General features: G+C 39.0%; 1 protein-coding gene across 5 annotated transcripts in view; it reads right to left on the reverse strand.

The window, feature by feature from the left end:
- Positions 1-22,144, reverse strand: part of ADGRG6 (adhesion G protein-coupled receptor G6) — a 110,106-nt gene extending 87,962 nt beyond the window's left edge. For 3 of the 5 annotated variants that reach the window (XM_072995960.2, XM_072995967.2, XM_072995946.2), the window contains exons 1-3: positions 21,761-22,139; positions 14,865-14,946; positions 11,591-11,688 (exon numbers count right to left, since the gene is read on the reverse strand). In XM_072995960.2, the coding sequence (XP_072852061.2) occupies positions 11,591-11,687 (97 nt within the window). In that variant the 5' untranslated portion in view covers position 11,688; positions 14,865-14,946; positions 21,761-22,139. Of the gene's footprint in view, positions 1-11,590; positions 11,689-14,864; positions 14,947-21,445; positions 21,660-21,760 lie in introns of those variants that run through there. The other 2 variants (XM_072995962.2, XM_072995950.2) reach the window with 2 other exon arrangements.
- Positions 22,145-24,480: the final 2,336 nt, after the last annotated feature.

Raw genomic sequence — 24,480 nt, forward strand, 5'->3', positions numbered from 1 at the left:
GAATTAAGAGTTGAGTTTATTTTCTTGTTTTTATGAATAGGGTTCTTCCGAAAGAAGAGTATTATTTGTATTCTGCCTAGATGAGGCCCATGAAAACCACTTCAGCTCTTTTTTTTTCCATACTGAGTCTCTGGCTAGTTTTGCTTCAGATTGACTCAAATGCCAAAGTAAATTTTCAAATTTCAAAAGTACTCCAAAAGTAAGTTCCCCATTGGAGAAGGGAAACAGTACTTCTCAGCTATGGTGACAAGGGATGTGCAAAGCAAAAACTTTAATTTTTGTTTCATTTCAGGTTATTTTGGGGGTGCCTCTTTCATTTTCAATTTTTTCATATTCTACCAATTTCATTTAACATGAGAGGGGCTAGCTTTTTCAGGACATTTTGTTTTGTTTTTCCCCATTCATGTTTTCTGCCACTAATAGTCCAAATGTCTTAAAGAATCATTAGAAGCTACACCAAAGAAAGAAAGAAAGAAAGAAAGAAAGAAAGAAAGAAAGAAAGAAAGAAAGAAAGAAAGAAAGAAAGAAAGAAAGAAAGAAAGAAAGAAAGAAAGAGAAAGAACGAATGAACGAACGAACGAACCAAATAAGGCAAGGAAACAAAACAACAGAGTACCTATTAACTCTAAAAGCAGGCAACAGTACATGAGAAAGAAAAATCACCAAACCTTCTCACCAAATTATATACCTTTAGGAGAATAAATTCACAATAAATTAAAAATTTAGAAAATTTTAGAAATCATTCTAATAGGGAAAGTGCCCACCTACCCACATACACAAAGAGAAAAGAGCAAACAAACAAATTACACACATACACACAGACTCCCCTCTCCCCAAAAAACAAGAAAGGCAAATAAAGACAAAAAAAAATACAGTGAAAGCATTCAACCAAACTAGTAGAATATGGTGAGATTTCTCTGCACCCTACTACTTGTTGGTATCTGTGGCATTCAGCTCTGCTCTCACCTGTCTGTCACAGCTGGGCAGGGGAACCTCAGCCAATGAGAGGACGGAGGGTGGTGCAGAAGTGGGAGGAGCTGGGTTATATAAGGTGTGTGTGAGGAGAGTTTGAGATGAGTGATTAGAGTAATTGATAGAGTGAGAAAGTGCCTGTCAGTGAGGGAAAAGTCTGTGTGAGCTAGTGTCTTATAAACAGTGACTGACTATTTGATTTTACACCTGTGATTTACTAATTTTATTTTGTGTAATAAATAAACATTTTTATTTGTTTGAAAGAAACCCTTGTCCTTTTGATTTAAAGGATAGGTTGGTGGCAGCAGTTTTTGGTGAGGGGTAGTGAGCACTCTTATAGGCCTGGATTGGTAGAGGCTTGAGAGTGGCCTGCTGCAGTATCCCTTCTGAATTCAGTAGGCAGGCAGCACAATAAAAGTTAGGGAGCACCAGGAGCTACACAAGAACAACTGCAGAAAATCATACCCCTCACTGAATTCCACCCCATCCAGGCCCTTTTACAGGTTCAAAAGTTTCAGGAGAGCTCCTGACAGCAGCCTTTAAAATGCTATTGGATGAAATATTTCCCAGCTCATTTGACAGACTAAGAAGGAAAGAGAGGCCAAATGAAAGAGGAATATACAAACATTTGATGTACCCCCTTTTTCATTCACATTTAAGAGGCTTTGTTTTGGGATTCAGTGAAGGAACATAAATGTGAAAAAGAGCCTCTTCTGTCAGGGTTTTTTTCTTTCTTTCATGTTTGCACAAAAGTTTTATAGTGGTGATTGTCAAGTAGAAAAATAGTCATTATCACCTGGAATGGATGTGCAGCGCTGGGAGTAATTGACTCTTCTTTCTGTAATGGTTTCTATGCTGTGTACTACATAAGGTTTTGTGAAAAGAGATAAAGAGATATTGGTTCTTAGTTGTGTTTACAGCCAGTACTATTGGTAGTGTCTGGGTTTTTTAGGACAAGGTTCTATGTTCTGAGACAAAGAGTCTTTTTGTAAACTCATTGTTTTCAGACATGTTCTTAGCCATGATCTCTGCCTGAACACCTTCATTTTGGGATTTGTAGTTTGATTAGGAAAATGTATTAGATTGGGGAGGAAAATATTGAAACAAATTTTAAAGCACTTCAGAAGGAGCCAATGGTAAATGTGTAATTAGAGATCAACAGTGAAGGAATTCTGCAGCCAAAATACCATTGTTATACCTTACACTGTATGAGACTGATGACATCAGCCTCAAATGGTATAAGTCATTTAAGGTGAAGAAAGAGGGCAGGCTTTCAGCCCCTCTCAGTCTGGAATATCTCTCTGGTCAGCTTGTCTTTCCTGTTCTTTTGTGCTTTCTGGTAGGCTTTTCAGCCATTCTCATTTACTACCTTCCTTGTTTTGATTTTGAATAGGACTGTGCGTGTGAACAGACATTTATTCACAAGCAGACTGGCTCCTCCTCAGCACTCCACATTTGCTTTGTCCTAATCATGTTCCCTGTTTCACTCAACTGATGATTTAACAAGATGGTGGTACCTTCTGAACCCCTTTTAATATGATATAGACTTACATTAATAGCAAGAGTTAAATGAAGGTACACTCTGTATGTTTTCATTTATAAAAGGACTGAAAACATTTTCTGTGGTTCCAGTATGCATATACCTGTTGAGTCTACTAACAGTTATACCTTTTGTAAACTGTAAAAGTCAAAAGGAACCAGATATAAAAGCAGAAAATATTTCTTGAGCCAGATTTGAGGCCCTGCCCTACCTGTTTCCCCTTGGTACTTTGGTTTTGAGCCAGAGAAAATTCAAGTAGAAGCAAAATGCAACAACTAGCTCAAACCACATTCATGAAGAGGTCATGCTGAAAGCAGTTATGTATTTCCCCCAGAGGAAGGGGTAGTGTGAAAATCCTGTGTTACGCCCAATGTAACTTAAGAATATTTTCATTGGCAGCCATGTAAGAAACTTACAGAAAAAAATAAAGTTGACTTGCAAGTACTGATCCTAGTTTCATTTTTATAAAACAACTGAACCTCAAGAGACAGAAGGACACTGTAATAACTTCCAATCTAGCAGTGTTTTATAGAATAAATACCAGTAGAAGTTAGGGTTAAATACTGGTTGACAGAGCATCTTTATTTCTTTTTTCTTTATTTTTTTCTTCATTTCTATATTCATTATTCTGTGGAGATGCAGAATAATAAGCACTTTTCTCTAGGACCCACAGCAATAGAGAGAGAGATTATGAATGCAGGGACTTTACAGTATGTTGATCCCTGACTTCTGAACTGATCTGAAATATATCAGTTGATATCTTGCTTTATTTAAAAGGCTATATACAGCTTCCTAATAAGCACCTGTCTAAGGAACAGGAAGTACAAGGGCTATACTTAGGAAGGAATTGCAATTTTGATTTTAATTCATTGTTGTTGTTGTTTTCATTTTTACCTTGGATATCCAGAGTCCCACTTCTGAGGTTTGTGAATAAACATAAATTATTTCGAACTAGGTCCATCTAATTTTAGATACAATGTTTATTTCTAAACATTTATCTAGCTATTACATTTATATCCCAACGGAGGATTTTTCCTAGCAAAATGGAACACTGTTTCTCACCAAGAAGGGGATTCTACTACTCACCTCAGAAAAATTGTTCCATAAAATAACAGATTGGACAGTAGAGTCCAACTTTATCTGATTTTTATCCAAGTTGCCAATGGAAGTTCCAGACACGCAGATTTGGATCTGACAATGCAGGAATTGGCTCTCTGTTTCCTAGTTTCCAGGTCAGGCTTCCCCATCATAGGCTCATGAGTTCCAGGATTAAAATAGTCCTCTGTGAATCTGCCTTTGAGCTCTCAGCTTTGCCTACTTGTTCTCACTCTTATCAAAGAAATGGACTATTATAACCAACCATGATGGAAGTGATACTCCAGTTTACTTCTTCAATTCTCTTGCTTTCCATGTTCTTTCATTCCATCTAATCCACAGCTCTTCTATGACAGATTCAGCAGAAGTATGCTGCTCAATAGTAATGTTGGAGCTTGGACATAACTCACACTTCTAATGAGTTACTTTTGTAACAAGTTTTATTTTGCACTAATTATCTGAAGCAATGTTACTTTTTCTCAATGGAATGGGAAAAGGGTGGCTGGTTGTTACAATATGGAGGAGGGAAGAAATAAAAAAATTACTGTTCAATAACAGCCGAACAGGAAAGGAGCATGGCCATTTCAGCACAGATAGATACTCCAACCACATCTCTCTTTTCCTCATCCTCCCTCCTTCTCTCCTCCCCGCCCCCCACCCAGTGCTGCCTAGACACTATTTAATGTTGTCAAGAAGAGAGCAAAAGATGTTGCTTGGGATGGTTGAAGGATCCCCCTCCATGACTTCCTCTCACTCTTCTCTCCTCCTACAAGTCCATTAGATGCAGCAGTATGCGTGTGATAGAACCAGCATGTTTTTGCATGCACTTCATGCAATTGCATACTCAAGGTGTGTTGCTTCTGAATGTCCTTTGAGCAATCCATTCAGCTACTGATTTGACAAAGTGGTGAACTAGGAAATCAACATTTGAAGAAAAAAAAATAATCTTAGGAACTGTAAGAGGTTGTTAACACTAGGAGTATGAACCTGAAGGAAGTAAAGCTGAGCCATTGCCTCATCTCATTGAAGACATTCTCAGTGCGGTCGGGACACATGTGCCTACTGCCCTGAAACATCAATATAGGTGCTCACACGTGCCACAAAATGAAAAAACACAATACAAATTGAGAGGTTACAAAAAAAGACCAACCTCTGCTGGCGGAACAAAATGTACCAAATAGCCAAAGGAAAGAATTTGGTCTCCCTGCAATTAGCTTTACACATGTGGTGGACAGAAAATACATTGAAATTAACAACGGGAATTGCAGTGCAAAGAGCGACGATTTCCAATGTCCGATTTCATGTCATCTGTAGGAATGCAATGGAATATATTGTAAAGGTCATCTAGTACATAAGGTCATGTGAAGGGAATTAGGACCTTTCTTCAGCTAGCAATATTTTATTGCCATGGGGGAGGGGTATTTGCAGAACAGCACAATAGCACGAAAGGACAGCTTAAAATGTATTAATGACTTTAACATCATATTTGTAATTTTTACTGTTAGAGATATGGAAAGGTGTTTGAAAGATTTTGCTAGAGAAACCAGCATGTGAGTCTTATCTGTCTGTATACCTATCTGGAGAGCCAAAGCAGTGTAGCAGATAGATTGTTGCATTTTTCAGTGGTATAATGGTAACTTTCACGCTAATGTATTACTACTAAGCAACACAACAAAGTACTTTCCTGAAGGGCAGTGACACTAATGACAGCAGCCTGATGTCTAAGCAAAGTACTGATTAATGTAATCAATTCCTTTTAAAAAGTAACGCTTCGAGCTCTGCATAATATATTCGTATATGTACCAATTGCATGTATGTATACACCTGTCTATCTATGTATCTACCTGGAGAACTAGTGTAGTGTATTAGGGCCACCATTAGTTACAAGTAACCTGGCAGCACACAACACCAACAATTATAAATGTCAAAATCACTGTGTAGTTTCTATTTTACTCCAAGCAAACTTTGTTTAAAGACATTTTTTTTCTGGAATGAAGTTGATAAGAATAAAAGCTGCTGATACATTTCCTTTGTCAAGCAGGGTTCCAGAAAAGACGGTTCCAATTCCACATCAGTCACCATACTTGTTATTGTTATGAGTGAAACGATAGTGTAATACACATGTAAAGATGTACCAAAAGGAGAAAAAGAAAAGGAAAAGAACGACAGGAATAATTTGCTTGAACACATATACACATGACATTTTATAGCAGCAACATTAAGTGGTGTTATGGCTGGGGTAAACACTGTTAAAAAAAGGAAAAAATGCAATTTCCTGTTACCATGATCCCAAACAAATTAAGTTCCATAATGTACAAAGGAAAAAACATGGTGTTGAAAATTGCTTATTTTAATATCTGACCTGCTGTTGCACTTTGAATTAACCTCTGAAATTGCGGAACTCTACAATTGACTTGCATTACAATTTCTGAAACCAAACCAAGCACACTAGCCAAAAGGAAATCTCTATCATGATTATGTACTTCAGACAGGAAAATGGCTTTTTGTTATCTCTGGAGACATACTTTAAAGAAGCGTGAAAAGATTTATGAAGCAGGAAGAAAAGTGAACACAGATTCTTGAAATGAGTTGGGAAGTGACTTAAGGTATTTTAGATGTATTTTTCTTAATGAAATCAGGCAGACAAATTGTTTTAAAACTGACCATTTGCCTACATTTGTAATTTAGCACAATGTTCTTTATCTTGAACTTTAACACAATGTACAAGGTCAAGATTTACTACTGCTGTCAGTGCCTAAGTCATCATTTCCCTAGACCTCTTACAAACATGGAACAATCCTCAAGACATAACAGAACTTGCCTGTTTCTAAGGCCCTTTTTAAAATGTTTGCATATATCTGGCTACTGATTTTTATTTATAACTAATCATGATAATATTTACAAGGAAGCAGTAGTGTTTGGGACCTGCTGGGACTGGTGTGTATAGGACCTAGTTTCCAAAGACTGAGCCAAAATCTCATTCTGGTGCTGTTCCCATTCTTCTCTTAACCTGAGAAATCTCCAAGAACACATAAGGACTTATCTCCCAATGTTGTGGGTGCCCCATCGCTGGAGATTTTCAAGAAAAGATTGAACAGCCATCTGTCCGGGATAGTATGAGGTCTCCTGCCTTGGGCAGGGGGTTGGACTAGAAGACCTCCATAGTCCTTCCAACCCTACAACAATTTTACAATGCTCCAGTGAACTGAACTGAAGAACAGTGTCCCACACTGATTTACAAGTTTCCAAAGGCCCCTTTTGTTCACTCTCACCACTCTTCCATTCCCTCATTCCACATGTGGGATAATACAGCAGAGCAAATGGTGTCTTCAAACCAGCAACAAATTATTACACAAAGAGAAACTAAAGCATAACCATTTTAAGGTCATACCTCCCAAGCAGTCTCTGTGGAGTTTGGGGGAGGGAGGAGAAAATTTCTGTGCTATATACAGTATAACTTTCTTGGGCTCCATGATCACTGCAGATGGTGACAGCAGCCCCGGAATTAAATGAAAGTGTGAAGTTGCCTCTTCTTCTTTGCACTCACTTATAAGTAACCCAGTTTTCCAGGTGATGGGGCTAGATTTTCCTGGGGTTCCATACATTTTAAGAGGTGGGCAATTTTTTATTTCTCCAGGATATACACAGGTTGTGAGAAAACTGTTCTTTTATTTTAATTTGGGAGGAGTAAGATGGCAGCAAAAGAGTTGGTGCACATTTGATACAGATATTTTTAGTCTTCCACTATTAGCTTCTACCTCTCTGTGTATGTCACTGGCTGCAATGACTCCTAGGTGACTCATTTTATTAAGAGTTGTTAACTTCAGGCATCCAGTAATGATTTTACAGCTTGCATTGAGTACTACAACCAACTGTTTTATATAAATTGATCTACACCACATGAGGCTGGTGTATTTGCCTGCAGAATAACATAGAGCCAAAGCTGTAGTTCTTAGTGTTTGCTCTTGTTTGGCCCAACTGGTTCCCAATAACTTCTGAAGAATATTGTTCTTTGCTTTGCATTATAGGTTAGCGTATGATCCAATGTATTTAGGGGCAAAATAATAATCTATCTGGATGCACCTCCAGGTAGTCTGAAGTTTCTAAAATGCATACTTGTTTCACAGATGAACGGCACATGTTTAAGTCTTAGCAGGACAGGGTTTGAGTTGATTTCTATCATAATATGCACCACAGTGAGTCCAGGAGCATCAATATGAGGCCAAGAAAATAGCCCTCCAGGCTGGCATAGTGCTACTGTGGCTCCTCTGTCATCCAGGACAGACCAAATGATACCATCAGTATCTGTACCGACAGTGCTCAGGAACACCAGATGCAAATTATCTGCCTATCAAATCTACCAGCTCTTTCTACTATGCAGAGCAGCTCAGCGGCGCCACAACTAGAGTAGGGATTACTGTAGCTTTTTCTATATCACCAGCCAATTCACTTGCCAAATGACAATTTCATTTCCTAATAAACATTTGGCCCTGAAATTCAAATATTAGCGCAGAAGTCAAAGCCAACCCTTAACTACTAGAACTAACAGCCATTAGCTTTTGGCTAAAAATATAACTAGCACTGTGGCCTCTCATTTGACTGGCCTTCTTGGAGCATGCTGGAGTCAAAGGCTTGAGTCAAGTTGGCAAACAGAGCCCACAGGCAGACAACAGAGGAACAGGGTGTAAGTGATCTGCTTTCCATGCTAAGACGATGGCAACGCCCCACGGCTCCTAACTACCACAGCCACTACTTCCCCACAGATTACGTGCAACTGAACACACCAAATATTTTGCATTGAACAATCCACCTGTAAGGGAAAATGTTTGAAGAAAAGATGTTATTTAGGGTCTAATCACCTGTTGAAACTGTTGGGGCATATTTACATCCTATTTTATTGTTTGTATATCATTTATATAATACTATCAGTGTGCATGGAATTTTACAAAAGTTCTCTGAATCTTGTTGGAAAGTTCCCATGCCAGTTGCATGGAGACTCAGCCAGTGTGAAAACTTCCCACACAGAATTTCTTCAAACACTTAATGCAATTCTATATCACACATGTGTGGTGCTATACATGCTATGTAATGTAATTCTGTACCACACATGTGTACAGCAGAAAGTCTGCACAGAAATCTCCCACAGTTCTAGTAAATTAATAGGACCAGCTTCTATTTGCAATGGAGTCTCTGTACTCCCAGATCAGACAGTCAGTCACAGTTTATGTTCTGTGCCATGCTTTAAAAATAATTCTCAGATCTAAAGGAAATTTGTTCTTTAAATATGAAATGTCTGGGATTATGAACCTCAGCTTTTTTTTTAAATTTTTGGATTTAAAGCTGTTAAGGAAGTAAAATAGTTTGGCACTATAATCTGGTTTTGTAACTAGTCTTTCATCTCAATTGACACCTTCACATCAGAAATACTCTACTCTGGAAATATTTTATTTGTCTCAGGACTTATTAAAACATAAAAACATCCATCCATAATCTCTAGGCACACTGCCATTCACTTGACCTGCAAAACAAGCTTCTCATGCAGACCACAATTTTTCTATCACCATTAAATAGCAAAAGGCAGTGTAAAATGAAAGAATAAAGTTACTTAACCAAATTCAGTATTTTTAATGGCAATAAATTATTTAATATTAACTTAACATTTAGCATGTTTGGGATGAGGGAGCAAGAAAACAGCAATAATTCAAAGTCCTTGTGCCATTAAAATTCAGGAGAAACAACAAAGGTTGCCTAACTATATGCAATGAAAACAAAAATGTTCATTTCAATAATTTTTATGCCACTAAATAAATGTTGATCAACTGTAGTGGGTGTTGACTACATTTTAGCATATTTCTGAACTGAAAAAAGTAAACCCATAATAAAGTCATTATTATGATTAAAAGAATAACTTATTTGAACAAAATTAAGATTTAATCCTACACTCACACTACCCCTCAAAGCTAATCACAGACCAAAAATTAAACAAATAAACAAATAAACAAACAAATAAAATAAAATGCCCAACTAAAAAAAAATAGTTGTTGAATGAAGACCTTTTTTTAGTACTGTATTTTACTTTCTCTTGGGTGAAACATTTCTTATATCTGGAGTTAACAAAAGAAGATTATTTCAGATAAGAAGCATTCCACAGTATGGATATGAGATTAGAATTTGGCCTCCACAGCAATACACCTATCATTAGGAGCCAACACAACACAGTCATTTGAGTGTAAAGTGACAATAAATCTTTCACCACGATGTGAACAAAAATAACTGATGTTCAAGGAAACTTTTTGAGCTTGGATTAAAAACACCCGGATTATACATGGATGAATGGGTAGCAACATGGCTTGTTAATCAGATTCAATTTACTGTTTTGTTGATTCTGAGAACTACTGAATGATGGCCAGTAGAATTCTTTAAAGCTTACTTTGAAAGAAAAAAATATATTACGGGAACTAGAAAGTTAATTTACACACCACCAGATTCAGTCGGACAAATGCACTTGTACAAAAGGAAAACAAATGCCCTTTCTTAAATTTGGCCTCATTAACAGAGCCTCCAGGACATCAGCCCCACAGAAACCCCTGGAAGATGCAGATCTCAGCAGAAAAAAAAAGCAAATACAATATTAGAGTTTTTTTAGGACAGCTTTTTATTTAGCCTGAAAAATAGGAAGAAAAAAATTGTTACCGATTGCCCCCTTTGTGACCCCCATCCACATCCTTCTACAGATCCCATTCCACACTAATAAGTTCTAATAAACTTTCTTCAGCATATCATCATTCCTAACACAGTCAATTGCCTCATCCTAACACTATTGCTCCACCCCATAACCAGTTGTGATTTATATGCAAATGTGCACCCCAGCAGGCAATGCACTCTTCATTCATGTCACTGACCATGAGCACCTTGTGGACTATGATAGGAGCAACTCAATTGCCAAATCTGGCAGGTGGCCTCTGTCCTGGTCACAAGCAGTCATAGCCACTGACCATGTTTAACCATTAAAAAGCGAAGTACAAACATACAAACTTATTTACATATCTCACACCCTCTCTTCATGACCTCCCTGCTTCTACCTACTTTTAGCAACTGCTGGTAGGTCCTCCTGGAACTGAAGCTTGCAATACCTCAAAACAGAAAAGTTTCCCTCCCGAAGTAACTGTGGTGCTAATAGTACTTTATGGGGTAGCAGTAAATTTTGAGAGTTACTCTGCCATTGCTCCACACACAACATGACACAACTGACCATAAAGGACCAATATGTGGACAGGGGCTACAATTATACCTAAGCTTAGGTTAGTATGAACACCCAAAAACCTGACAGCATACACTAGTCACACATTAAACAAAAACAAAACAAAAAACAAACCCCTTCAAACCACGTTATGTTGTCATCTGGAAATGTGCACTGTGGCCAAATCCTCTTGGATACCTACGCAAATGGCATAATATTTGGAATCAAACCACACCACATTAAGAAATCTCTATAGATATAATCAGCTGCATGTTGAGTCATACACTTCACACACAAAGAAGGAAGATCTCAAGCTCTGAAAAATGTTACAATCCAGTCACAACAAAGGGTTTCAGGGAGATCCTTATTGCCAAAAATGTTACTTGATGACCAATATGAACATAACAAAGTATCATGATTGTTGTTAGGTTAAAAAAAAGCAACAAATATTTTTCTGGGAACAATTTAACACAAACTATTTATGACTGGCTTATTAAAAAACTGAATTTAGTGGAAACACCAATGTTCCTTATATATGCTGACTCAGTTTATTGTAAGACTACTACAGTGCTGTTTAGAAAATCTAAATAGTGATTTTACTCAATTATCACAGTCAATACAATCAACCCCATCTTCTGCACAATAGAAGGAAGCACAAGTATGATGTGCTTTTTTTTACACCTTTAACTCTGGGCTTTCCAACATATTCTTAGAAGAATATGACAATAATTTTTCTTTCTTACCTGAGTACTGTATACATGTAAGAAAGACAGCAAACAGGATAATCAAATTCAGTTTCCATTTCCATTGACAGCACCACACTTGACTTTTATAAGACATCCTATGGAATGACAAATATAACGTTTAAGAACATTTAAGACATACTTTCCTTTCATATAGGTCAAGATGTTGTTACTATTGTAATAGAAATGGCACAACATTTGGTGGCATATTATTGCAAATTATGAAGTTAGTGTGGACTGATCAGTTACTACCAAGTTGTGCAACTTGGTGCACAACAAATAATGGTTGCTGTGGGTTTTTCGGGCTCTTTGGGCGTGTTCTGAAGGTTGTTTTTCCTAGCGTTTCGCCAGTCTCTGTGGCTGGCATCTTCAGAGGACAGTGCTGTCCTCTGAAGATGCTGGCCACAGAGACTGGCGAAACATTAGGAAAAACAACCTTCAGAACACGCCCACAGAGCCCGAAAAACCCACAACAACCATTAGATCCCAGCTGTGAAATCCTTCATGAATACAACAAATAATGTCTACACTGATCTCACAACCTGCAGCAATTTGCTGTTTTAATTTATGCCTCTTACATAACACCAGCAACAGGATTTTAGCCACAGTGTTTTAGTACTATCTATTATTATTAACAATGTGACCACTAAATATAAATTTTTCTTCAGAGGATTTCCTTTTTTCACATCTTCTTCCTCTCAACATTCAAGGTTTTGATCTGCATTTATTAGTAATATATCTAGCAAAAGTTTTATGTATCTATGCTAAGAATTTCTTGGAGTAAGGTGATCAGAAGCACTAAGGTGAATGAATAAAGACCAAAAAAAAAATATCATAAAACACATACATCACAGATAACCTGAGCACTATGAACAGGTAATGAGAAATATACACATACATTCTGAGAGAGAGAGAAGGAAAGTTTGATGTTTTCAAGGATGTTCAACTACAGTATCTTGGTCTGTTGCAGTTAAAACAATGAAGAGTTTCACAGGCTCTTGAAGACTAATGTGTTTTATTTGGCATAAAGTCTTCTGGACTGCAGCCCACTTTATCTGATGTACAGACTATTATATGCATGCCTCAGTGGAAGGGTGTAATCAGTATGATTTTAAATGCAAAAAGTACAAATGTGTCATTTCCTTCAGTGCAGTAATTAATGACGTACTTGCATGCTAGCACAAGTATCTCAACACAGATGAGTTGATTACTACATACACTACGATGACAAGTTCAGGGGTCTCCAAACTATGGCCAGCGGGCCACATCTGGCCCACCTTGCTTTTTTATTCAGCCTGGGCATAGGAAGAAGAGGGAAAAGGGACCCAAGCGATCCCCCACCCCTGCTGGCTTTGCAAAGACAGTGGGGGCAGGGGATCACTTCAGTCAGGCTTCACTTTTCTTCCTGGCTGGGCATAGGAAGACGAGGGAAGGGGGACCCAAGCGATCCCTCAGCCCCACTGTCTTTGGGTGTGGGTGATCATTTGGGTCCTCCTTCCCTCCTTTGGCCCTCAAAAATGTGTAAAATATATGATGTGGCCCTCATACTGAAAAGTTTTGAGACACCTGCTTTAGTTAAAAATAAGTATGTTATCTCTGTATCTCTGAATGAAATCACCACTTTTTTTAGTGCAATTCCTCCTCTTTCTTTCACTTTCCTCTGCATTTTCTTCCAAACTGGATTGTAATGTGCCACTTGTGGAAACTCCCTGGGGTATTTTCATAGTATTGTTTCGGTGATTCAGTAAGAATATATGTTTTTTAAAAATTTATACTCCCAATGCGTACAGTCCATTTGCATGGCCATGTGGTAGTGACTAGCCAAAAATCCCACAGTAAGCTTTCTGATGGACCAGGTTTTGATCCTGGAGCTCCTGTTCCAAGCTCCAGCTCTCTACACACTTCTGTTTCACCAATCTGATGGTGCTGAGGATGTTACATGGTGACAGAAACATAACAAAATAATTAATTGCCATGTATGTGCTTTATAATTTAATTTGCACAACATGCACATGCAAATAATATGCAAATAATATGCAAATTAATCCACAGAGTTGTGGAACTCCAGTACCTGCTCTGTTGGTGGGTAGATTAGTTCATGGAAGTTTTTTGAAAAGGCAACACACGGAACAATTTTATCTTACTTTTTTCCTGTCAAAAAACCTGTGCATTTTATTTTTAAAAACCCTTTTGATCAAACATGAATGAGATACTTCTGGTATGTCTTGCTGTCTCAGAGATAATGACATGGAGAGATTCTGAATACAGATAAAGGACATGGGGTGGTGATGGCTGTATTTGTCATAATAATCTACTCTGAGGTAAATGGACACAGAATTGCAGCCTACTTCTTGCTACAAGTTGCGATTTCTAATTATATCTTATATCCAACACATAAATAAGTAGCTAATTATGGAACACATTTTTTCTTTTCATTGAATATAATTTTAAATTATTGTCTTAAAACTGACTTGGATTTCTAGCAGGCAGTGAAATTAAACTTAAATAGCACTGAAGATGATCATACATTTCTCGGCACTCTGAAACATAAAAAGCTCTTTGATGAAGCCAGACGGTCTTAAAATAACCAGATTAGCACACAAAAAAATTATTGTCCTGCAGGTTGATGAAGCTGCAACTAAATCCTCACTGAAATCTCTAAAAATGAAGTCAGAAGCCCATAATAAATAGTTAATAAATATACAAGTAGACTCATTCTTTATTAGTTGTAGAAATCTATCTTTGATTCTCGTTAGACTTTGCTACCCTTTTGTGTGCTTAAATGTTTCACTGCAGGATTTCTACAAGAAGAGTAAAGTAAATGCCATTGTTATCTTTGAATATTATGGATGGGCTACATTATGAACTGAATTCATTACATCAAATGATCTTATCACTTCACATGTAACAAAAAACAACATCTATAAGACTGACAGATTTATTTTGGTGAGAGCTTTAATAGATTAGAATAAATCCATAATTAACATGATTAATTAATAAATTAACAGGTGTATCTTAGAGTAAACTTTCATCAGCTACGATCTCCTACAGACGAACAGAATAGAACATTTAGGTCACATGTTTATATACCCAGTAAACATGGTTATGATGGTAAGGATATACAAAATTATAACTGCATTATTAACAAGGCTAATAGAGTTTAAAAGTTTGCATAAATGCTCTGACAATAGGTATCATAGATGGATAAGGAAAGAGTCTGTGGAGTTCAATTTACATAGTTATTCCAGTGATTAGTTTATAACTCTGAACTAACCTGAGTAAGGAAAATACTGCTACATCAGCATGAATATCAGAGAGAAATTGAGGCTTTCATATTCAGGCTAGAGATTCTCCATCTTGAAAAGAAAATAAGAAAGAATGGAAATTATTCAGGGTTTTTCTTCCTCTTTTATAGCTATATTGTGTCTTATGAAACATGGAATGATGCATGGGCAAAAAAAATCTAATGAAAGAAATATGTACAGTATTGTATATCTAATGAAGACATAAGAGAGACTGGATTGTTATCAATAATTTATCTTATTTGACCTACTGAGTAATCATCAATATTATTGCAGCAACAGATATTGTGAGCAGAGCAAATCAGCATTCTATAAATCAATTCAAAAAATGGGATCACTCCCCCCAAAAAACAACAACTTTGAAACTGGACCTCAGTCTGCTTTTGCTCTGTGCCAAATTTGGGGACATTTTGGCAAATGGCTTTCGAGTTATGATTTTTAAAAGGTCAAACTGCCCCCACCCCCACTCCTGCAGACATTGGTAACATTTTCTGTCTTCTTGTTTAAAACACATCTAACACATTTAAAAGACCAAACTTTCTTACTTAACTTGATAGAGAATGGTTAGTCCCAACCACCATTCACATGTTAAAGAAGAGCCCTGACAATTGCATTGTATTTGGGAGAGAAGTAGTTAACTGACAAAAAAAAAAAAGAAGAAGAAGAAGTCAGCTTCTGGGATTTTCCCTTGTACTGTGTCACTTTGTGAATGGTAATGAGTAGAAGAGAGTAGATCATCCTGTGTAGATCATCCTGACTGCTGCCATTGGTGTTGTCAATATCCAGGCTGCCCTTTGCTATGTAAAACTTGGCATCCTTTTTCCTCCTGACAACACAGGCATGATATTGTGCAGCAATTTTGGGGCATTTACTGGATTTCTGAATCATGGATAGAGAAGCACAATATCCTACATTCCTAAATCAGAGGCTTTGTTGTTGTTGGTTTTTTGGAGAACTGAATAAATTTATTTTACACTGTACATGTCTAAAACTCAGCATGTACCTGGAACTGTTCCACAAAGTCAAAAAGCAGTAATAAAAATTATTAATAAAAGCATTTGTATTCCTCTTCTTGTCTCAAGTATCTCTGACTCACTCTCTGTCTCTTTCTCACTCTCATGAACAATCCTCTCCATAACAAACTGCCCATGTTGATATAAAGGGGGAGACAGAAGGTAGCCAGAATATACTCTGCCCAAAAATCTCTGCTGCAATAACATATGACAACTTGTGCTATAAAGCTGGATTGAAAGTTCCTCGTAATTTTAACAGACAGACTACTGCACACCGGAGACATTACATCGCTCAAAACAAACCTTTATTTTTAGGATTGGGAGCATACACCCACACTTTCTCCTGCTACTACTGACTCCAGTACATGCCATGGTTGCTTAATGACACTGGCAACAGCTCTGTATCTTAAAAATGTATCATTGCTGGTTGAGAAGGGCTTAAATGAAATTCAGGTTTTGATAGTGTCAACATCTATAAGCAACATATTTTGCAGCACTGTTGTATTCAGAGTTACCAATGCAGTGCAATTGATCTATATCTCATTGTGTTTAATGGTTTCAGCCTTAATTAAGAGTCACTTGTTCATTTGTAAATCAAAGAGTGGACCCAATTTCTATGTCAAGTAAACATGAGAAGTGAAAGTGTGTGTGTGCATGAATGTACCGCATTTTGAATGATGGGAGGATGATCTAAATTTCCTTGCTTTTAGGGAGTGCAGGTTTTTCACATGCGCACACACACACACACACACACACAAATTTCTAACTGAAAGCTTCTTCTCTTTGGTAAATTTCCCTAATGCAGAAACACACATAAAGTCTTAAGATATAAAACCTTGGACTCACTGTACAAACCAGACCAACTGCTCCTAACCAGCTGTAGTCGGATCTCTAAGGACAGCACAACTTTGCTCAAAGAAATTCTACAAAGTCACTCATAAATCTGGCCACTACAAGTTGATAACAAACTCAAAATTTCTCCCTAGGAAACATATTCTATAAACAGACACGTTGCTCCAAAAACTAGCTCTATTCAACTGCAGTGGAGTTAGAATACCAAAGTCTTCCCTCCATGATTACAACTGGACACAGTCACCTTGCAATTGGACACATTCAACAAGTAGAAACTGTAGCTTTTAAAGAAGATGGCAGATTTAAGAGATAAGAACTGCAGCAATAATAGTCACAACAAAGTTTCCAGAAATCACAGCTATACACCCAGTATGTGTGTTTTACGTGCCAACAAGTTGGAACTGACTTAAAATGACCCTGATAGGGCTTCCAAAGTAAGTGGGATATTTAAGGAATGGTTTTACTAGTTCTACATCGCAAGTGACTTTCTATGGCTAAGCAGCCATTCAAACCTGTGTTTCCTGAGTCCTAATCCATTAGTCTATCCACTGCACCACACTGAGTATCTTATTACACTCGCTATAACCACCAGATAACAAGAATTATTCGCAGTCATATCAAATTCTGTTTTAAATCTAGTGTATACTGTGAGCTCACTTATCCAAGAAAGTCAATGAAGAGAGTAGGCCTTGTGTAATTTGCGATCTATATGCTTTTCCAGGACATTATTAATATGGATCTACACAGCCAGCAGTCAGGAGAAATAAAAACCATGGTGGCTGTACAAATAATTGAGACAAACCTTTGGGACATTAAGGGTCTGAGTAGTTCAACATAAAACTATCATGGAATGCAACAGATGGTGTCTCCATTAATTTCCATTCAGAAAAATAATTGTACTCAAATCAGGGCAAATTTCCTCTCTGAATAATATTTAGATGTGCTTCTTTTATCACAAACTTCATGATAATGCCATAATTGTGCATTTTTCTCCAGTTTCCCAGACTTCCCTGTTGCCTGACTCACAGTTCATTTAAACTGGTATTAAAGATAGTTATACTTTGATTACCTTTATGCCCATGTGTTGTGGATTAGTTAGAAACAGCATAATTCTAACCAAATGGCTGTGAGCCAGCTGAAACTGTGCTAAATTCCAGCGCCTTTCAGCCTATAGCTGTGGGGAAATTATTTATGACCACACTCACCTCTGCTTAACATTGTGCTCATATGCATCCCTGTGCTGGAGTGGATGGGGAAGAATCCAGCACCTCCTTCTCCCTACTCTTTTTTTTTTGTCTCTTATGCCAGCAGATCTTAGAAGAATTCTGCGGACTGCTATCTCTTGAAGTCAACAGCCATAAGGGGTTTCCACAGCCATAAGGGAATTTCTGCTGGCTTAAGAAGACTTTTGCAGAAGAAATAGTTTCTATCTATTGCAATCCTTCTACTGAGTAGACATCTTGGGGTGATGTTTCTGATTTGAAAACCACATAAAAAGAGCAAGAGGATTCACAGAGGAGAGGACTGTTGAGGAGGTGCTGTTTGCTACTGTTGTACATCTTTTGTGACAAGGAAGTGCCAGGACCCCAGATGCTGTTCACTGGGGCTGTGGGAGGGAGATACTATTCCCTCCCTTCCAGGATCACAGCTATTAATGAGAGGAAAATAACTAACTCAGGGTACCCAGGTTAGATCAGGCTATTTGAGTAACATTAGATCTGTGATTTGATTTAAATATATATATTGTATTCACTTATCCTGGGTAGTTTCAAGTAAGAGACCACACACACACCACTGCACTTCAAACCCTCCTCTTTCATTTATACCACACTCTTCCTTGCCTTCTCCCTGCCTCTCCTTTTATCCCTTTACTGATCACTCACCACTACAATCCTTCTAGAGAGCACCCCATAATGGTGCCTGTGCTTTCCCTTCCCTGCTGTTGTAGATAGTCCAGGGCTGGCTGAAAACTCACAAGCACATCTCCATTCACACTGAGACACACACCCTTCATGCTACTCCACCACCTCTTGGAAGAGGTTAAAAAAGGAAGAAGTGATGGGGGAACTGTCTGGACTGGGCATTGGGGTGTTGAGAGAGGCAAATATGGGGGAGGGGGAAAGAGGACCTACAGCAGTGACTAGATGTTCAGAGTTAACTGGCATAGCACTTGTCTGACACAGTGCTACATTTAATAAAATAGTTTTTTAAAAAATGTTCAGAGCATAGACAGAAGAAGAGGAGGGGACATTTCAACTGTACACCAACAGAGGAGGATGGGTGACAAGTGATCCTGGGTTACAAACAGTGTAGAACAGTGATTAATTTGCCCAGAGTGGAAAAGAGAAGGAAGAAACAATTGGGAGTTCTTCTGGATTTCCATTAGAGAGCTTCTTAAGAAGCATCCCAGGTTCTGCATGGCCATCACATTAGAAAGAGGGAATATAATGTCATGTCACAAGCCACTGAGTACGTCACCATCAACGTCACCCTAGGACACCACTGCTTGTTGGAGTTATATAGATGATCACTTGTGCCAGAAATGAAACGGAATGATGCAATCCCAGGCACTGCTGATGGACCAAAAAGTTATGAATGACCATGGAAAAGGGCTGGGCTGTTTTGCATTGTACGTTATACATTCTGTAGTAGCCAGAAAATACATCAAACTTCACCATGCCAACAACATTCCACAATGGGGGCTAAATCCCAATATAACTGCACTGTTAGCAGTGATTATTGAAGAAAGGGAGAGGCTTTTATAGATCCTTAGGTCTCAGCAGGCAAGAAGTAGTTTAAAATCTGCATGCCTAGGTACAGAACACATGTGTGGGCATGAATGCAAACATGTGCATGGTTGGCCCTACGCCATCCAAGCATCACTGAATGTGACCATCAAGATCAAGGATGTTATTTATGCCTGTTCGAAAGCTGCATGTTACAAAGCCTGAGTTTGGCAAGAACAAATAATAGAACAAGTGAAAGTTTTCCTTGGTTCTACTGCCCACCAGAAATTAAAAATTGTGAAGTTCTGCACTGAAGTAATGTAAGTCCATAACAGCATATAATTTCTTACTTTTTGCTGACTCTTGCTGACATTATATGACATAGTACATTAAAGAAATTGTTATTTTGGACACTGTTTTAAAATTATGACCATTATACATTCAAGTTACTTTGTAACAGTTTAGCAGTAAAAACAGTCAATTGTTAACACAAATAGGATCTTAAAACAGATTGGAACTGTAATGTAAATTTAAATTCCAAATGAAATATTTCATCACATGAATTATCACAAAAGAAATTGCTTATAATAAAACTATTTGTAACTTAACTCTCAAGACAGAAAAAGATATTTTATCTTTTAAATAAGGAATGGATACTAAAACTATGTAACGTAATTCAGTGTTAATCTCTCTTTCTAGTACCACACCTCCTTAGCAAAATACCACCTCTCCCTGGTACCACAGTAAACCCAACCATATCCAATTTTCTGCCACTCTTATATCCCTACTTATATTCCACCTATCCATTTTTCACTTTGTAATAGTGTTTTACTATCCATAAGCAGTTTTTATTCAGCAGGTGAATTGAAATAACAATACGGGTTTTAAGTGACATTATGTCTTAGCACCAAGTTTCAGCTTTGATCTACCAAAGCAGCTGGATGAGAAAACATTTTATTAATTTTACTGGTGGGAATCTAGTACTATAAGTGTATTCATAGAAATACGCACATGCCATTTATATGTTAATTAAAACCAAACAGTTTCAACTGTCTCCTGATATTTCAAATTTCTGCTCTGAGGAAGGCAACATTCTGCCTCTACCATGCAAGGAATTACTCGCAGGAAAATGTGCTTCTAGGCATCATCGACAAAATGAATTTAAATGTGATAGACACTATTCTTCTACTTCTTGCTCAAAACAGATTTCCTAAAAGTACTTTCTGTTCCCCAACATACTTGTTTTCATGGGTGGTTGCAAAAGTAAGCTGACGAATCTAACAAGTGTCAGCCCACCACCAATGGGGATGAGTTCACTTGCGCACTGTGGGTGAATGTGTACGCGTGTACGTAAGATCCTAATGGAAAACAGGCAATTTTGATCACTGGAGAAGTTAACAAAAACACGGTCTTCCAGATCTGTGACATTCTCTCCCCATAAATAAATATCTGTGACAGTGCAACAGACAGAAGGAAAGGATGAAGGTGCAAACAAGTTGTTTTGTGAACCTCTTGCCCTCTTCTATTTCGTTTTTGCTCTTTGGCAGAACATTTTTTTTGGTCTTGAAACAGTGCCTTTACAGATTGGAATCTTACTCACACTTTTACTGAGTTTTGCGTTAACACCATGTCTCTGCAGAGATATGCTTCAGCTGTATGGAAGGTCAAATGATAGATTCAAGGTTTAACATGAACCACATGTGCATTTCAATAGCTCATGTGCTCTTCCAGCCAAATCACAGTGCAACACATGTTGTTAGTACTTAATACTAAATAAAAACATGATTATTAATTTATATCTCCAAGGTGAATTTATTGTCTCTTTTTAAAAGGAAAACAATCCCCCCATTCTATTAAAAGAAACAAAAGCAAATAAATGCCATCATTTGCCCTGTTAATGCCAAACAAAGACAAGATCTGAGTTCATGAGGCTGGTGAACAGTCTCTCTCTCTCTCTCTTACCTGCCCACAAGCTTCTTCTGATCCTGCCCACCTTTAACTTCAGAAACCAGTCACCATCCCCAGATTAAGGAAATGGAGGTGGCAGTGATCTTGTCTTTCTGGCCAGAAAATGCTGCGAAAGGAAATGACAGACGAAAGCCAAACCGGTTTATTGGGTTCCCAAGGTCTGGCAAGGCATCAGAGATATCCTCATGCGCAAAATACTTCTAAAAAATAGAGAAGGCAAGCAAGGCAAGGGAGGGGGCTGGTCACGGAAGCATAACGAGCTCCCCCCCCCTTCTGAAACAGTAATCAGTGCTGAGCAGAGAAACTTACATATTGGCACTACTGGGTTCGAGCAGCCATCCTGTCCCGCTGCTTGGTACGGCTCGTCTCCGTCCTCCTCTCCCTCAGGAGCTCGCGGGAAAGTTCACGAGCGCCGGTCCATTCCCTCTCACCCACCCACCCCTCGTGAGGTTCTCCACTCCGTCCGCAGCGACGTTGGCGTGCTCCTTTCCCGCTTGGGGGAAAGACTTACAAAAAGAAGAAGAAAAGAAAAGAAATTGGAGGGGGTGGGAAGAGAAGAAGAAGAAAAGGAAGCGCTCCGCGAGTCTCACTTGTTCCGACAGCGCCCCTTCAAAACTTCGAAGACCGACTCGTGAGGCGGCGGCGGAGGTGCTCGAAGCAGCTGCGGCAGCGAAGGAAGTCTAGCGAAGGAAGAAGTAGCACCACCAGCAGCAGCCACGCAACGCCTCCGAAAGGCGCCGCCGCTACTTTTGCGCCCCGTCCCCGCCCCGCTCAGCAATGCCCGCGTGGGTGGGTGGCTGGCGGGCTGGAGGGGCAGGACCTGCCGCGGGAACTTCCACAGGTGGCTGCTCCGCCGCCGCCTGGTCCTCCTCAGAGGAGCCCGTGTGGCTTTTCGCGGGAGAAGGGCACCAGTTTCGGCGGGTGGCAGCCCTTGGCCTCAGGAGGCCGGGCTACAAGATTTGAGCCCCACCCTATAGCGGCGGGGGCAAAGGACCCGAAAGGGGCCGGAACGCGGGCGCGCCTCACAACTTCACGTGCCGCTCACACGCAGGCACGCATTAAAGGGCGCTGGAAACCTCCCTTCCCGCTTTTCCTCACAGGCTGACGCAGCGCGTAGGGGGACGGTAGTGGGGAGCTCTTCGTTTTCCCCAGTGCTTCGTCGTCCAAGATCAAAAAAGGACGATTAAGTAGTGTGGTCTCTTTAGGGGGATTTTGGAAAGCTGCTCCAGGAGATCTTTCCACCAGTCTCTCTCTTCCCCACCCCAACCGTTATAAATGTCCGCAAGGAAGAAGTTACGCGCCTTCCTAGGTTTATTTGCCACTTTAATACCCCTTCACAAATTGCGTCGTAGTGGCCTCACGGTAAATGCGAACTAATTTCTCCTGGCCTCTTCGGAACATTCTTGCGGACACTTTTGGCAGCTACATGGACTACCGCTTCCCGTCCCCTCATTAAAGACTGTTAATTATTTTCTGCGGTTTCAGCTAATAAACAGGATTAAAATCGAGAACAATTTCCCAGTTAGTTGGTCTCATTCTCCATGCGAAGGAGAAACGCACCTGTTGAAATGAGATCACTTGTCCCAGTAGAAATCCGATCTGGTAGAATTAAAACAGATTCTCTTTAACTGGCAAGATTTTTTTTTTTAATGTGAAGCTCCAAAAACCATTGTGACGCTATAAGAGACGCTATTGAGACCTTTATTATGTTCTGGTTCCTCACAAAGACGCATCTATCTTCCTCACACTGCCACCAGATGTTTTGTTTTAAACATCAATCAATTCAAGGACACACCATTTAACAAATGCATTAAGTTTATTTATCAGGGTGTGGTTAATGATTGGTTGAAAACAACCGTCAATCACAGGAAGCAAATCACTTAGATAAACAAATATGTATTTAACTCCTTCTATTACTTCACTATATTTCCCAATCTCTGATTTCAATCTACCTCAATCAATACCCTTTGAATCTCTGATCTCAATCTTTATGTTTGTCCTCTCACTCTACTCTCACTGTCTCACACTCCTCCTATCTATCTCACACTCCACCAGAACTCTCACATGGAACTCCCTCTGTCCTGAAGACTCCTCCTTTTGTACCCCCCTTCTCTCCTGCTCCCGCCTTCGGTCCTCCTCATTGGCTCTCCTGCCAAGGTTCCCTTGTGACAGGCAGGTGCTGACTGGGGTACCCGCTACAACCATCATCAAATAACAGACCGTATCCACTTCTGTGGACAGCACTATAAAAATCTCCACACTGTACAAATTAAGCATTATACTTTATTTGTTTCAGAGTTTTGCACAATGTAAAATTATAGACATATATGAAATAGGTAATTGGCATTTGTGGTCCTAAAAAAAGACTTGTGTTATTTTGCTCATCAGCAAATTTATAGTGCAACACCTCTGGAAGTAAAGGATTGGCCGGCTGCATGCCCATGAGATGTGTGAGCTACTCACCTTTTTTTCTCACCTTTCAGCAAGCCTCCTTCTATACCCCCCTCCAATTAAGCATTAGGAAAATTTAAATAGCTATAGGCATAGCATATAACAATTCAATGTAAGAAAGATAATCCTATAAATGAGAGATCTCCTAAATGTCCTGTCCAAAACAACTTTGCTCAGCTCTTATAAATGCAGGCCTGTGGCTTCCTTTAGGAAGTCAGTTCAGCTCATATTTGGTCTTCCTCTTTTCTTGGCTGCCTTCCACCCTTCCCAGCATTATTAGCTTTTACAGAGAAACCTGCCCTCTCATGATGTGCCCAGAGTTGGACAGCCTAAGTTTCATCATGTTTGCCTCCAGAGAAAGCTGGGACTTGGTTTGATCTGGGACTCACTTGTTTGTCTTTCTGGCAACCCAGGGAATCTGCAGAACTCATAAATAAACTCTCATCCAGCACCATATTTCAAACAAATCATTGTTTCTCCCTTTCAGTTTTCTTTCCTGTCTAGCTTTCACATCCATAAGTGGTGATCATGAATGCAATAATGTGTATGACCTTGGTCTTGGCTTCCAGTGACACATC

Source organism: Pogona vitticeps, chromosome 1, assembly GCF_051106095.1.
Source record: "Pogona vitticeps strain Pit_001003342236 chromosome 1, PviZW2.1, whole genome shotgun sequence".
Classification (NCBI taxonomy): Eukaryota; Metazoa; Chordata; class Lepidosauria; order Squamata; family Agamidae; genus Pogona; species Pogona vitticeps.